Genomic DNA, 16,897 nt, shown 5'->3' on the forward strand with positions numbered 1-16,897 from the left:
CTTATAACAAATTTTTTTGCTCAACTCCTAGACCTCGAGCTCCTAGTGCCTCACCTAATCCACCTTCTTGTGCCTCGCCTAAAGCTTCTATTACTGCTGATGATTTAGCACTGGAGATGCAAAAAGCTCTACGCCATTTGACTCAAGGGCCAACAATTCCCTAATGTTTAGAGAAGCTTGAGTTGCTCGAGTTAGACCTAGTAGACCCTCTACGATTTGCTGCATATCACATTTTTGGAGGGACCATGAATATAAGAGAGATGTGGGTAAATTTGCCTAATGATCCACAAATATTAAGAGGATAGATGGAGATGACAGCTACAAGTTTAGGAGTTTTAAAGGATGGAAAGATTGTTCGTTAAGTTTATATGTTTGAGTTGTTTAGGTTTTAATTGCATGTTTTGGAACTATATGGTTATGTTTTTTGGTTATTTGCTACTTGAATGTTATTTGTAGTATTTGGTACTTGAATGTTATGTTATGTGGTACTTGAGATTTATGTTATGTTATTTGGTATTTGAAATTTATGTTATGTTTTTTTGGTACTTGAGATTTATGATATGTTTGTGGTACTTGAATCTTATGTTATGTTATTATCTTATGTTATGTTATGTTTTGTTGATTAATAGGTTTGTATGGATCACGAAAAAAAGATACTACTCATAATTCTTATGTACTTGTACGTCCGCTACTTTTGGAAGAGGGGTGTCAAACGAGTGCGGGACAACGATTCGGAAATGACGGGACATGAATTTACGTTAGAGTTACTTCACCGTAATCCTCTGCAATGTCTTGAAGTGCTACGCATGTCCTGTGAATCATTTTTCCGGCTATGTGCTCATTTTAGAGTAAACTACATGTTAAAGGATAGCAAACATGTGTCGGTTGAGGAGAAGATGGATATGTTTTTGATGATCATCGGTTATAACCAACGTTATGTGATTATCAAGCGGAGATTTCAACACTCAAAGCAAACAATTCATAAGTTTTTTCATGAAGTGTTGGACAAAATGTTGCTTTTCGCACATGACATTATAGTGCCAACTTCTTTTAATCCGAATCCAAACATTCTGGGACATAATAGGAGGCTACAGTGTGTGTTCAAGGGAGCAGTTGGTGCACTTGATGGTACTTTGATACATGTTGTTGTCCCTGCAAACAAATAGGATTTATATAGAAGTAGGGGAAAAGGCGATTGTTACCAAAACGTATTGGCAATATGTGACTTCAACATGATGTTTACGTTTGTTGTGGCCGGTTGGGAAGGGATAGCACACGATTCTATAATTTTATCAGAAGTATTAGCAAATCCACATGCACCATACCCGCTTCCACCACGAGGTAAGTTTATGGTTATTTAAATAGTTTTATCTTAGCTTGAAAAATAAATGACTTTTTTTTTGTTTTTTTTACAGATAAATAATATTATCTTTGTGATGCCGCCTATGCAAACATTCGAGGTTTTATGGCACCGTACCGTAATGTGAGGTATTGGCTTGGAGATTTCCGTCGAAGACGTGCATTAACGAATAAAGAAAAATTTAACCATGCACATGCAAAACTTCGGAATGTCATTGAGCATGCTTTTGGTGTCTTCAAAGCACGATTCCCTATATTGAAGAGAATGGCACCATTCTTGTTGGTTACACAACGAAACATTACCCTAGCATGTTTTGCGCTTCATAATTTTATAAGAAGAGAGGGACTACGTGATGAGTTTTTTGCATGATATGATGAACCAAATGTCTCAGTTCGGAATAGCAATGCAGTCGTTGATAATTATGAAGATGAGATTCCAACACATGGTACTGCAGCGGACCGTGAATATATGACCTAGTTACGGGATGAAATTGTCGAACAATTGATGCAAAATATGGAATGAGAATTATTAAAGTTTGGTTGTATGAATTTTATTTAAAAATGTTACTGTAAAACTAATTTGGTTGTTTGAATTTTATTTCAATGTTTTAAGACTAAATTATTAAATTTTTGTTATTAAAAAACTATTTTCGGTTTATTAAATTACTTTATTTTAAATTTTTTAATAACTGCAGCAGCCTGCAGACGTTAAAAAAACAAACATGCTTCTCATTACAGTCTGGAGCACTTTGGTCCACCTCTTCTGCTGCAGAGGTCTGCAGTAGTGGTCTGCAGACTTTAGACAGTTTCACTTCGGAAAAACAAACATCACCTTAGATAATAACCAGCCAATCCAAGGAAACTCTGAATATCAGATGGAGACCTCAGAATTTCCCACCTCATCATTGCCTCAACCTTGGCCGGGTCGACCAAAATACGGTTCTAGTTGACAAGGTGCCCCAGAAACTGCACCTCAGCCAACCAGAACTCACACTTAGAGAACTTCGTATACAAACTCTCCCTCCTCAGAGTCTCTAATACCTCTCCCAAATGCTTCTCATGTTGCTCGTGGGTCCTAGAATAGATCAGGATGTCATCAATAAACACAATCACAGACTGATCCAGCATGGGCCTACATACGCGAATCATGAGATCCATGAATGCGGCTGGAGGATTGGTGATCCCGAAGGACGTCACTACGAACTCGTAATGACCATAACGAGTTTGAAAGGTCGTCTTATAGGTATCCTCCTCTCTAAACCTCATCTGATGATAACCCGGACACAAATCAATCTTGGAAAAGCAAGATGCATCCTGGAGCTGGTCAAATAAATCGTCCTTCCTCGGGAGTGGATAACGGTTATTCACCATTAGCTTATTTAGCTCCGGATAGTCTATACACATCCGATGCGACCCATCCTTATTCTTCAAAAACAAGATCGGCGCTCCCCATGGTGAACTACTCGGCCATATAAACCCTTTGTCTAACTGCTCTTGTAGCTGTTTAGACAACTCCTTCATCTCTGGGGTGCCAACCGATAAGGTGCTTTGGCTATCAGATTCGCACCTGGAACCAAGTCAATATGAAAATCCACCTGCCTCTCCGGAGGCACTCCAAGAAAATCCTCTGGGAACACATCCGGGTACTCCCGAACAATCGGTACATCACCCACAGTCGCCTTACCCTTCTCCCGTGCATTCATCAAATAAGCCATAATCTAGAACAACCTTGATGAAGATAGCGTCTGGCCCGAGCTGCTGTACAGAGAACCAATCCACGCTGAACACCCTCTCACTGAATCAATAACTCTCCCTCACTTGGGGTCTAAATATGTACCAACTGATGCTCGGAATCAATCATTTCCACATTGGGGCTCAACCAATCCATTCCTACAATGACCTTGCTCTCGTTCAGGGGAACGGGAACCAAATCAATCAGGTATCACTCACTGAACAACTCCAATACACACCCCCGATGAACCCTCGATACCCTCACAGGACGATCATCAACAATCGCGACCTCTAATGGATAATCCAGCTCCCCCAGAGCATCAACAAACCTCTTTCTGAGCGTAAGAGATACAAGGGATCGGGTAGCCCTCGAATCAAACAAAACTAGAGCAGAGATATCGTTTACAAGGAACGACCCTAAAAGCAAACACATATATATGCGTAGGAAAATCATAATAAATAAAGAGATAAGGAGAGATACATAACCGTCACCACATCTGGTGCCGCACGAGCCTCCTCAGCTGTCAGCTGAAATTCCCTGCTCCTCACAACGGGCACCTCCGCCTTGCCTTGGTGGCCACCTATGATCCTCAAGGTGTCGGAGCGGGCACTGCAACTAGTCCTCTCACTGCTAAACTCAGGCAGTTGGCCTTCTTATGCCCCCCTGGTTGCAATGGAAGCAAATCAGATCAGATAAGTGGGTGGTGGTGGTCGTACAATCCTTATTGAAGTGACCCGTCTTGCCGCACTTGAAGCAGCTAGAACCACCCACCCTACAAGCCCCATCGTGCATCTTACCGCACTTGCCGCGGCGACCTTGTACTTGCTAGCCCCTCGATCTCGAGTTAAAAACCTTGGGCCTCTTCCCCGAACCCTCACAACTCTGAACCTGATCCGACTTCCTCTTCTTCTCCATCTCCAAGTCAATCTCCCTTTCTTTGTCTCGCGCCACCATATCATCCAGTTTCTTACAACTAGATCTGCTCACAAACTGTCTGATATCGCTCCCCAACATGTCGTGGTATCTCGCCTTCTTCATCTCCTCGTCTGACACATACCGTGGAACCAGTAACACCCTCTCTCGGAACATAACAATGATTTCCACCACTGTCTCAGTAGTTTGGCGAAGGTCCTGAAACTCCCTCGCCAGCTGTTGACCTTAATCACTGGTGCAAACTCGGCCCGAAATATCATCACAAAATCCTTCCAAGCCATGGACTCAACCGCCTCGCCTCACAAGGCATGACCAACCTCCTCCCACCAGTCTTGATCTCTATCTTTCAGAAGACATGATGCAAGTATAACCTTTTCCCCTTTAGGGCAGGAACTAGTACAGAAGGCATTCGTGACATCCACTAACCAACGCCTGCTCACAATCGGGTCCTTCTTCCCGAAGAACTTCGGAGCCCCACATGCCTGAAACTCACGGAAAGTGAAAGTGCAAGCACCTATAATCGCGACCATCTTAGATTGAAAAGCGCCCAGGCGCTTATTTAGAATCTTCATGATACCCTCATTGATCTTACCGAAGATCACATGATTCTACTCAAGAATACTGCGGGTAATCTCTTATGAAATGAACTCCCACATCTGATCGTTTATGAACCCGACCCTAGAGCCTGAACCCAAACCATCATCGGCACCAGAACCAGCACCGACACCCATATATCCACTAGTACTTCCTCAAGTGACCACCATACTAAAAATAAACCATGCAAACCATCAGCATATACTCAAAAAATCCCACACCCCACAAGCTTCCTGGTATCATTGTGATTTTTGTTGACTCGAGTACAGACCCTCTACTTCTACTAGTACGGGCCCATACTACCTTCCACATCTATCCGTACTTTCCTCAAGGATCTCCTCGAATCCCCTAAGTTACTTCCTATCAAATGAAACAACCTCTAGCAATGCAAGGCTCTCGGCACTGAATCACCTCCTAGGTTTTCCTACGGCTACCACCACACCACTATCCGCCATCAGTTGCAAAAGGAACTCCCTTTAACACCCTCTAAATAGCTTACAAACACAATTACATATCACTAACACCAGATAATTCCTTGGGAAGGTTTGTATCGATCAGCTACACTTCAAGTATAAAGAATAAAAGTAAACTTAATCTACGAAAAACAAAGAACAGAAAGTAAATAACACATAGAGTTCTTAAAATGTTTCTTTCACCAAGAAAGGGTTTTTTCTTCACCAAGAAGACGGTTTGTCACAAAGACGATTATGACACCAAGTCGTGTTAACATTAGCGTTTCACCCTAATGACCAATATATACTAATCTATACAAGTATGTCCCCTAGTTGAAGGGATTGTAACTTATCTATACTAAGAACCGATCTTCATAACAAAGATATCGGATCTACTATCTATTCTATACTTATCTATATCATTCCTAATATATAAAAGATTACATAGAATAACTAAACTAAGCGCTGACGCTGATAGCCTTTATATGTTGGCGCCGATAGTATAGACGCTGACACTAACGGATAGCACGTAGCAGTGTTTGACTCATCAGATCATAAGGTGTGACCTTACACCTTGAATGAAAGGTATCACACTATAATAGTTGGACTCAGATAAGAACTGCGCAATAGGGTTAGACCTAAACTTCTAAAATTATATGGTCTCAGTAATATGTAACATAGTATATTTGCTTACTAGTTAGCTGATGTTAATGGGAACTCCTAAAATCATGAAGCAAGAAACATTCGAGCCTTGAGTAATCGGAATCAAATCATAACCTAAACAAGCCATCATATCACTGATTGATCCAATACTAGCATGCAAATATATAAGTTCATTCAGTAGGCATACAAAGGCATCTCTCCTAGCATTCTATCATGCAATCCTGAGCAGATCCTTAGCCCTAATCTAGTATGTGATTCACAATTCATAATTCAAACCATATCACACAGAACAGGTATGGGTATTTTTTGGAAAACTTACTTGAGCTTAGTCAATTGCTTGCACCACATCCCTTTCTTTTATTAGAAATCCTTTTATTAAAACATTTCTTTTTATGAAAAAAATATCTATCAAACCCTCAGTTTGAGTTCAGATATACTACCGAGAATGCCCGAATCTCTCACATCAAGGCTCTGATACCAACTTGTAACATCTCAAAAACCCATAACCAAATTTTTATTTATATTAAATAAAACATCAACCAAACGTGTTTATCATAAACTTAAGGAAATCAAAGTTTATCAATAATCATCCAAAATACATCAAAGTCAATAAAGCAGAAAATCATGGTGTGTGCAATGTTATCATCCCGAGCCCTTCCCCTTCGAACTGGAGGTACCTGAAACATAAACTGAAAACCATAAGCAAAAATCTTAGTGAGTTTCCCAAAACACCCCATACCAAACATACAACGGGCCTTTCCTGACAACCATCGGGCCCCGCACGGAACAGATCTGTTAGTAACATGCGATGGTCCCCGCCCAACACACTCATCAGGTCCCTCCTGGCACCGGGCCCCACCCGATATACATACAAATACATACAACACATGCAAGAGTCACACAGACAGCTAGTATACAAATAACAATAATCCATGGGCCGACATTAGTGCCTTCGACCCGCCAAACACTGGAAAGGGACTCACCTCAATCTGTTGAAAAATCAGATAATCCTCGGACTGCTGATCAGGAAATCCCTGCACTAAATATGACCAAATGATACCCTAATTAATAATTAGGTCATAAACCATATCCAAGATCCCAAGTCCATAATCCCGACTCTTTAGGGTAAAAGACCATTACCATCCCCTCCCCGAGGCTACACCCATTCAGTCAAAGCCCAAATCCTTTAAATAGCCCAAAAAGCATCCTAGGACCATATTAGGTAGTAGGCCCCGCGTACCTGACATGTACGCCCCACGTACTAGTGATTTCGACCGGGCCTCATACCCAGTACGTGTAGCGTACTAAGAAGTACACCCGACGTACTGGCTAAAGTCCCATTCCTTAAGAAAAGATCTTAATCTCTTAAGACCTTAACATCCAAACCTTAGATCTAGGTCTAAATAAGGTTTTAATCAATAAAGTTGGAAACTTTAGTCCTTTACATGTATTAATGGGAAGCAAAACCTATTTTTATACATCTTAGTCCATAATATGAACACCAACTCTAGCATGCTTCAACAACACCAATCAAGATGACATTTTTATGCACTAACAACATAAAAATGCTAAGATAAAACATTCTAAGCTCCTGGAGTAGCTCATACTCAAAAGGATCACTCAAGGGACCATAATATGCCCAAAACAAGACTTAGACTAGAGCTAATAGATATATTCATCATGATAGAACCTTTATACCTCCAAATGCTAGCAAAATGGATGAAGACTCTGGATCTATGAGCTCCACTCCAACCAATGCTTGAACACCAAGCTCCTTCTTCTTCAAAGTGAGAATAAACACCAAAACTTAACCACCAAAGCTCAAGAATACTCAAGAACAAGCTAGGGTTTTGTGGGCATCTTTAGAGGGAAGGAGGCTGATGAGGTAAATGGTCTTGAGTGCATAAAGATGCTTAAATAGGGTCCAAACCATAAAAATTAGGGTTTGACCCTTGACCACGTACGCCCTCCGTACTAGAAGTACGCCCAACGTACACGCCTTCCATTAAAGTTTTGCTTTTCACCCCTTGGGACAAAATTTTCAAACTAATTTATTATCAAGGATCATGTAACATCCTGTTTCGGATCGTCCGTGATTTAGGGTTCGTGGGCTGCAACCAAGGCATGAGGAAGCCTTGGGGCTGCGACGAGTTGCTAGAAGCGTAGGGCATCTCGCCATCTTTCCGTGGATATGAGGTTCATTGGAAACGGACTTATAACGAGGAAGCTATGATAGTTTGAAGTTTTGGCGAGTTAGGTCCCTTATTTGAGAAAGGTGGCAGCTGAGTACGCGGGGCGTATGTGTGTGTACGCTTAGCGTACTCATGTGCGTGATTTTGAAGCAGAGCCACCTAGTACGTTGGGCGTACCAGAGGGTACGCTGGGCGTACTAGGAGCAGGGTGCAAACCCTAAATGAGGGGTGTGTCCCTATTTAATGAACATGATGGCCTCGTTTCTCGCCACCATTTCCAGCCTTCAACCCTCTCAAAACCCTAATAATCGTTCCTTTAGCTTGAGTGTCCATTTGTGATCTTCTAAGTGTTCTTGTGGCATCCTTGAAGTGAAGAAGGAGCATTGAGGAGAATGGAGTTGGAGTCCATGGCTTGGATCTGAGCTTTCCTGTGGTTGGAGCATCATTTGAAGGCATAAAGCTCAGAGCTTTCTAATCCTTTTTCATTTGAGCATATTATGGTCCATTTTAGGGTTTTTGGTCCCAAAGCTTGAAGCTTTATGAGTTGGTGGAACTCTAGAGCCTAATATTTGTCCTTTTAAGTGTTTCTAGTGAAGAGGATTCATAAAAATGAGGTCTTGGACGTTAAAGCCACCCCATGCATGAGATATGAGCATTTTTTGGAGTAAAGAGTGAGTGTATTTGAGTTTGGGACTTTATCAGCCATGCAAAGGCTTAAAGTCATGAACTTTATGGAGTATGAGCCTTTAGGGAGTCTAGATCTGAGAGTATAGTTATGGTCTTAACGGGTTAAGACCAAGAGAGTGGGAAAAAGTAAGTCTGGACGTACGCCGAGCGTAAATCCAGTATGCCCCGCATACTGGCCAAGTGTCCCCGATCAGGGTTCATGCGTACGCTGAGCGTACCAAGGGAGGTATGCGCCGTGTACCCTCGTTGTGGGCTTTTTGGGCTAAAACTCACATTTAGCCTTAAGTATAGGGCATGGGTTTTTGGGCTTGTTGTAATGGGGATTTTGATCAGAGAATATTGTGTATGTCTTGGGACTTTGTGTTGGACTTGCCATTTGGACTTAAGTTTAAGAGTTAGGCCTTGGGAGAGCCCATTTAATAGTAGGCCTTGGTGGTACCAATGAGCTTGAGTTAATTGTGGGTCAGGTAGTGAACTATCGTTAGACCTAATGAGTGAGGTTTTTTCTTAGATCTTAATTAGGTTAATTATGGGTTTGGTTCAATGTTATAGGTCGGTGTGCAGCAGCAACATCTATAGGAGTTGTTCATCATCCGAGGTGAGTCTTCTCAATATACTTACCTGGAGTGGTAATCTTTGTGTCACCGGAGGGTCTTATGTGTTTATATTGAGTATTGTGATATCCTGCATATTGTCTTTGTGATTTATGTTGTGTATTATTCTGAGCTTACTGAGTTAGAACCGGAGGGTCCACCGGAGTTGTGGGACCGGAGGGTTCCACTGAGACACATTGACCGGAGGGTCTTATTTGAGTATAGCCATGAGAGGCTAATGGGATATAAGTGGTATTTTGGGGAACTCACTAAGCTTTGTGCTTACTGTGTTATGTGATATGTGTTTCAGGTACTCGTCAGGAACGCGGGAAGGTGCTGACTTGATTTTACACACGAGATGGAGTTATGTTTTGAGGATCCATGATTTTCATTCAACAATTTAAGGATATGTGTTTTTGATAAATTTACACTTTGGGGTTTTTGTGAAAAGTTTTAATGAGAATTATGTGATTTTAAAATGAAAAATTTGTTTGAAAATTTATGGTGTTATAAGTTGGTATCAGAGCCTTGGTTTGAGGGATTTGGATGTACCTTCGGGTGTGTCTGGACTCAAGCTGAGGATTTGAGAAAATTTTTCAAAATGTGAAAGGGTTTTAAGAGAAAAACGAGTTGGAGCAGTGTGTACAATCAGCCGGAGCCCAAACGGTGATTTCCCAAAATACCCTTACTTATTTATGTTATGAGATATTCATGAGATATTAGGGATGCACGCTAGAGGATAGGCTAGGCATTTCATATCTTAGGGTTAGAGTTGCATGATTTGTGAAGCTCTAGCCTAGGGAATGCTATTGATTGATATTATTTGCTATTTGCTCTGTGTATGTGTTAAGTAAGAGTACCTACCAAGAATCTTTTAGAGAGAGCTTTGAGTAGAGGATTAATATAGGAGAGATACCTAGATGTGAATTTGACGAACCTACTAAGAGAGTAGTGAGATACCACGAGGGGTAGGGTTGCCTGAGTTTGGTAATGCCTTTTAGAGTTGCGGATAGAGCAAGTGGAGCTGTATGTTAGAGTGGTTTTATGCGTTGGTGGAAGCGATTCGATGCCCGAATGCTGCTTGCTTTGTGCTTTGCGGAACTCTTGATGATGGGAGACAGCTACTAAGTGAATATGACAATATTTAGGAGGTAGATAGCTGGCATCATGAGGAGATCTTCAGCAACTGATGGCAGAGAAGTGTGAGAACCTAGGAAGAGCCTAGGGAGTGACTTTAGTCAGATGAGTACGCTAATAGAGGAGAGTATTCACTGGAGAGCGAACATGTGTAACGAGATATGTGATCGAGGAGGTTGAGCAGCTACTTAGGAAATCTGGGACGATCAGTGTCGAAAGTATGGGTAGATGTGGCAGGTAGTATAGGCCCGTACTAATGAAAGTAGAGGACTCATACTCAAAACAGGGAGAATTCCAGAGGTTCTAAATAGCAGGTTAAGGGAGATAACATGGTTTGGGTACCATGCTTCGTAGCAGAGTGTGTTTTCATCTTACCAGTTATCCAGCGATGGGTATTCAGACTGAGAATGGATAAGGTAAACTGTGGGGCCAGAGGGCCATGTCGGTTGAGCTTCAATAAAGTGTACCTTGCAAGGAAAATTGAGCTTAGATCCCGAGGAGTTTGACTGGTGAGCTGCCACTTGAAGTCGCGGGACTTGAGGAAAAGTGTAGATGTTACGTTGTGGAGGATTGCGGTTTGGGTTGAGTGATCGGTCGATGGTTTAGACGTCACCTTCTGTGACGAGAATTACACTATTTCCGTTTCCAGTGTGGAGCGAAGGAGATAACGAGCTTCCGGTTTCAGAGTTTGGGAGTACACCCTATGGGGTAGCATTTATATGAGATATTTTCACCAGAGTATGTGTGGTATATTGCTGCAAGGTATTTCTTACACCGTGAGAGAGCCATCAGTGGGGACTAGGAAGGATGAGGACAAGGAGATGCCTTAGTTGAGTAAGGCATACTTTTAGCAGCAGTTCCAAGTGATCAAGAGGAGTATACCGGGGCAGCGGCCCTCGTTGCCTACGTTGTGTATCGACTGTGAGAGTGAGGTCTCTTGCTCCTATGATAATTTCCACAATGGAATGTTGGTTGAGGGATCGGAGACGAAGTGTGTGATAGTGCATTATTTCCAGATTGAGAGCTGTAACTAATTCGGGACAGTTGGGATATCCGGCGGTGTGTCAGTATGGGATTTCGGGATGACCAGAGGCAGTCATGTTGGGAGGATTCTGAGGTTTTCATCTGAGATACGAGATACTTCAAGTTATGTGGTCACTATCTGGAAGATCATCGAGTGCTGCGTAGTACATTCCGTGAGTCGGAAATGGTACATCTGGCGAGCCAGTCTATAGTATGGTCCGTTTGGCATGTCAATGGATGATGGTTTGAACCCTAAGTGGGAGAGAACTGGGTATTCTGTGGGGGGAGGATCCTCACTCTAATGTGGATCAGGGGTTTGGGTTATGAGGATCTGCGGTGCGAGTATATGAGACGGAAGTCATGTGTCAATTGAGACAGTGTACAACGCGAGATGTTGCACGTCGCATATTCTTAGGAGAAAATGAGTGAGTTCACGGCAGGTGGCTGGTAGACAGGAATGTGATTATGGTTTGTGTTTATTCGGGTGTACCAATTTATGAGTTTCGAGATGGTTGGGTTGCCAAGGTCAAGATTCGATTTTGGAGAACTAATAGTTCGACGTATGAATTGGTATTTGTACTCCGGGAGGGGCAGCAGTTGATTTTCCAATCAACTATAGGGACGATATGACTAGTTCGCATGGGCTTGATTGATAGAAGATGGGGTTTTGGAATGTCGTCAACGCGTTTGGCAAGTCATTGACAATTCCTCCGTGCTTTAAGTTGAGAGTTGTAGTACTTTAACGCTTCGAGTTGTGTGAGTGGAAGATCAGTAGTTGTAGCAAGACATTGTGAGATTCTGTGATGGTGTATCGAGGTATCCGAGTATGATACCGTAGGTTGCTGGATTATTATGAGACTTGGGTGTGTCAGACGGCAAGTCGGCCATCAAGCGACTACATTTTCATATGTGAGATCATAAGCTAATTGTCGCCAGGCGGGAATTGTTCAAGAGTGTGACTGTACTGAGGGAAGTGCCCTGTCTACGAGAACTTAAGTCAAGAGTAGTGATGCATGATCTAGGTAGGTGTGAGCACCTAATTATGTTGGACCGTGGAGTATTCGATAGTGAACTCAGTGTGGTGACAACTTGAGGATGAGATTATGGGGTGATAAGAGAGTGATCAGATCCGAGTGCGAGTAATCACGTAGGACTGTCAGGGGAGACCGTGGAGAGAGCCCATGGAGGGTGAGAGAGAGAGTATCATATGATTACAGGGAGCCGTAACATATATGAGTCAGAGAGAGAGAAAGAGAGAGTATGATTACGGGGAGCCGTAACATACAATAGTTAGAGAGAGAGTATCGTATGATTACGGGGAGCCGTAACATACATGAGTCAGAGATAGAATATCGTATGATTACGGGGAGCCGTAACATACACGAGTTAGAGAGAGTATCGTATGATTACAGGGAGCCGTAACATACGTGAGTCAGAGAAAGAGTATCATGAGACTGCAGGGAGCCGTAGCATCCATGAGTCAGAGAAAGAGAGAGAGAGAGAGAGAGAGAGAGAGAGAGAGTATCGTAAGATGGCGGGGAGCTGTAGCCTTACTAGTCAGGGTGTGACGCAGAGGGGCTCTTAGGCCTGGGTAGCCTTTCCAAATGGGTTTGTGGGAACCTAGTGGCCGAACCAGAGTCGAGACTGGGGTCTCATCAATGGTCGGAACCCGTTGTGTTTTGAGTTAGAGAGAGGTTGTCGCAAGTCGGAAGGATCGAGGTGTAATGCATGCGTATATTCATGGAACATGGGTCATGAGTTGAGTACTGGGTTGGGACGAGTGGTTCCAACTCTGTGTCGGACCAGACGCTTGTGGGTGAGTTTGGCTCTATCTGTGTGGAGAATGAACAGGTGGGGATATCAGGTGGATTACATTCTGAGAGGGATGTGTTTCCCATTTGATGTTTTAGACTTGGGTGAACCTGTTCATTGGTTTGAGGAGAACCACGACGCGCATGAGGTAACATGTGGTAAACGACCGATGTCGTGTGTGGGGTGCGATTTAAAATCAGGTGTAGAAATCGCTTGGAGTAAAGAGAGCTTCGTGATTGTGGAGTTCATTGTGATTGGGTGAGTCAGCTCGGTTGAATAGGACTACTGTGAAGTCCTATTGCCGAATGGGCTAGGGTAGCCTCGGAGATTCAACTGTTGGGTCGGGAGTCGATCTTATATTCGGATTTGGTGTATAGCATTGAGAGGCAGCTGGAGTTATGTTTCCGGCTATCAGTGGATAGTTCGGTCAGGCATGGACGTTGATTTTGGGGCCGGAGCTGAATCATCCTGGGGTCGGTAGTGAAATGATTTTGTCTAGCGGGAGGTCGCACCTAGAGTTGATTTTCGATTCCCATGTGAATTGGCATGTCTTCATTTAGTGTTGAGGACCCAGTATTGAGGTTCACTCTTCAGATGGGTTCTAATAGCATGGTCGGAGGTTGGTCATTGGTGCGAGATGACCCCCGTTTCTTTGGGTTTCGGTCGGAGTCGACTGGTGTGTCGGGCATGAGTGTTCAACAACTAATTATGGTTAACGACTTGTTCCATCAGTCGCGACAAGTAACCAGAGTTGGGAATGTTTTATCGAGTCTCTTAGTCGATGAGCGAATGACATGGGAATGTACCGAATGGGCGGTCAGTCGGGGAGACATACCACTATAGATTCCAAGTTTTGGAGAGGCATAGTTGGTTCTTCAACAGCGAAGGGTTCGTTCTTCTTCGAGTTGGAGGGTTCGGTTTGATTTCGGTTGTCTTGGGGAGATCAGTTATGTTCCGAATATTCAGTTGCGCTTCTTATACTAATTGTTGGGATATAGGTAATGATAAGGAGCGATTTCGAGGGCGAAATCTAATTCAAATGGGGGAAAATTGTAACATCTTGTTTCAGATCGTCCGTGATTTAGGGTTCGTGGGCTGCAGCCTGGGCATGAGGAATCCTTGAGGATGTGACAAGTTGCTAGAAGCGTAGGGCTTCTCGCCACCTTTCCGTGGATATGATGTTCATTGGAAACGGACTTATAACGAGAAAGTTATGATAGTTTGAAGTTTTGGCGAGTTAGGTCCCTTATTTGAGAAAGGTGGCAGCTGAGTACGCGAGGCGTACGTGTGTGTACGCTTAGCGTACTCATGTGCATGATTTTGAAGCAGAGCCACCTAGTACGTTGGGCGTACTAGGCACAGGGTGAAAACCCTAAAAGAGGGGTGTGTCCCTATTTAAAGAACAAGATGGCCTCATTTCTGGCCACCATTTCCAACCTTCAACCCTCTCAAAACCCTAATTTTCCTTCCTTTAGCTTGAGTGTCCATTTGTGAGCCTCTAAGTGTTCTTTTGGTATCCTTGAAGTGAAGAAGGAGCATTGAGGAGAATGGAGTTGGAGTCCAAGCCTTGGATCTGAGCTTTCTTGTGGTTGGAGCATCATTTGAAGGTATAAAGCTCAGAGCTTTCTCATCCTTTTTTATTTGAGCATATTATGGTCCATTTTAGGGTTTTTGGTCCCAAAGCTTGAAGCTTTATGAGTTGTTAGAACTCGAGAGCCTAATATCTGTCCTTTTAAGTGTTTCTAGTGAAGAGGATTCATAAAAATGAGGTCTTGGACGTTAAAGCCACCCCATGCATGAGATATGAGCATTTTTCGGAGTAAAGAGTGAGTGTATTTGAGTTTGGGACATTATCAGCCATGCAAAGGCTTAAAGTTATGAACTTTATGGAGTATGAGCCTTTAGGGAGTCCAGATCGGAGAGTATAGCTATGGTCTTAACGGGTTAAGATCAAGAGAGTGGGAAAAAGCAATTATGGCCGTACGCCGAGCGTAAATCCAATACGCCCCGCGTACTGGTCATGTGTCCCCGATCAGGGTTCATGCGTACGCTGAGCATACCAAGGGAGGTACGCCCCGCACAACGTTGCTGTGGGCTTTTTGGGCTAAAACTCACATTGGGCCTTAAGTGTTGGGCCTGGATTTTTGGGCTTGTTGTATTGGGGATTTTGGTCAGAGAATATTGTGTATGTTTTGGGCCTTTGTGTTGGACTTGCCATTTGGACTTAAGTTTAACAGTTGGGCCTTGGGAGAACCCATTTAGTATTGGGCCTTGGTGGGCCCAATGAGCTTGAGTTAATTGTAGGTCGGGTAGTGAACTATCTTTAGACCTAATGAGTGAGGTTTGGTCTTAGATCTTAATTGGGTTAATGATGGGTTTGGTTCAGTGTTAGAGGCCGGTGTGTAGCAGCGGCATCTATAGGAGCTGTTCATCATCCGAGGTGAGTCTTCTCACTATACTTACCTAGAGTGGTAATCTTTGTGTGACCGGAGGGTCTGATGTGTTTATATTGAGTATTGTGATATCCTGCATATTGTCTTTGTGATTTATGCTGTATATTATTCTGAGCTTGCTGAGTTAGGACCGGAGGGTTCCACTGCGACACATTGACCGGAGGGTCTTATTTGAGTATAGCCATGAGAGGCTAATGGGAAATGAGTGGTATTTTGGGGAACTCACTAAGCTTTGTGCTTACCGTGTTATGTGATATGTGTTTCAGGTACTTCTCAGGATCGCGGGAAGGCACCGACTTGATTGGACACTCGAGATGGAGTTATGTTTTGAGGATCCAGGATTTTCATTCAACAGTTTATGGATATGTGTTTTTGATAAATTTACACTTTGGGGTTTTTGTGAAAAGTGTTAATGAGAATTATGTGATTTTAAAATGAAAAATTTGTTTGAAAATTTACGGTGTTACAGATCAAAATAAGAAATACTTTGAATCGAGTGCTACATATATATATATATATATATATATATATATATATATATATATATATATATATATATATATATATATATATAAAATAAAGTTAGTCGAATCGCTAGTAATCCTTATTCACGAAGCCATGCTATAAAGAGGGTATAAGGAAATGACCTATAAAATGACCATTGAATGGGTATCCTTTTCACCCACCACTGTCTTCTATGGTGGAGCGTCGTTAGTTTAATGGGTTCGATAGGACATAATCAGATTGTATGTATAATCCATAAAGTACTAGAACCTTCTTTAAAATATCACTCTAGTTACTTTAGGAAAAATGTGAAAAGTATGCTAATCCATGAAAACGCACATCATTTCTTTATTAGTTGTTAGTGGAGCACGCATGGTTAACTGACACACTAATATGGGACTATAAAGTTGAAATTATGGCACAACTCAAAAATTATTGTTGTTGATGGAGTGTGTGTGGTTGACCGACACATCAATGTGAAATGATAAACGACCTTGAGGTTGTCATGCGTGTTTTCATGGTTATTCACGCCTCATTTGTGATCCTAGGCATCCCAGTTACAACATGGAGAGCGTAATTCGAGATTAAACAAGCCATTGATAAGATTCAATGAATCTTAAAAGATATATGTGTTTCACAAGATTGTAATTGGTAAAAGCCTTACCTACCTAAAATAGATTCACAATTTGATGATGACATCCCTCTTCAAAGTTCGAATAAAAAATATGGATCTTTGCCTTAATTTAAAATTTGGGTTAGTAAT

At 42.4% G+C, this 16,897-nt stretch overlaps 1 protein-coding gene across 1 annotated transcript; it reads left to right on the plus strand.

Moving 5' to 3' along the window:
• Window positions 1-737: 737 nt before the first annotated feature.
• LOC145122506 (uncharacterized) lies at window positions 738-1,166 on the plus strand. The gene has a single exon (XM_079058101.1). The coding sequence runs from the start codon at window positions 738-740 to the stop codon at window positions 1,164-1,166; it is 429 nt and encodes a 142-aa protein (XP_078914227.1).
• The last annotated feature ends 15,731 nt before the right edge of the window (window positions 1,167-16,897 follow it).

The sequence above is a fragment of the Lactuca virosa genome, chromosome 6 (assembly GCF_052849685.1).
Source record: "Lactuca virosa cultivar CGN04683 chromosome 6, Lactuca_virosa_CGN04683_v6, whole genome shotgun sequence".
Classification (NCBI taxonomy): domain Eukaryota; kingdom Viridiplantae; phylum Streptophyta; class Magnoliopsida; order Asterales; family Asteraceae; genus Lactuca; species Lactuca virosa.

Coding starts and splice junctions, on each gene's coding strand:
- LOC145122506 (XM_079058101.1), top strand. CDS start 738: ATGACGGGACATGAATTTACGTTAGAGTTACTTCACCGTAATCCTCTG.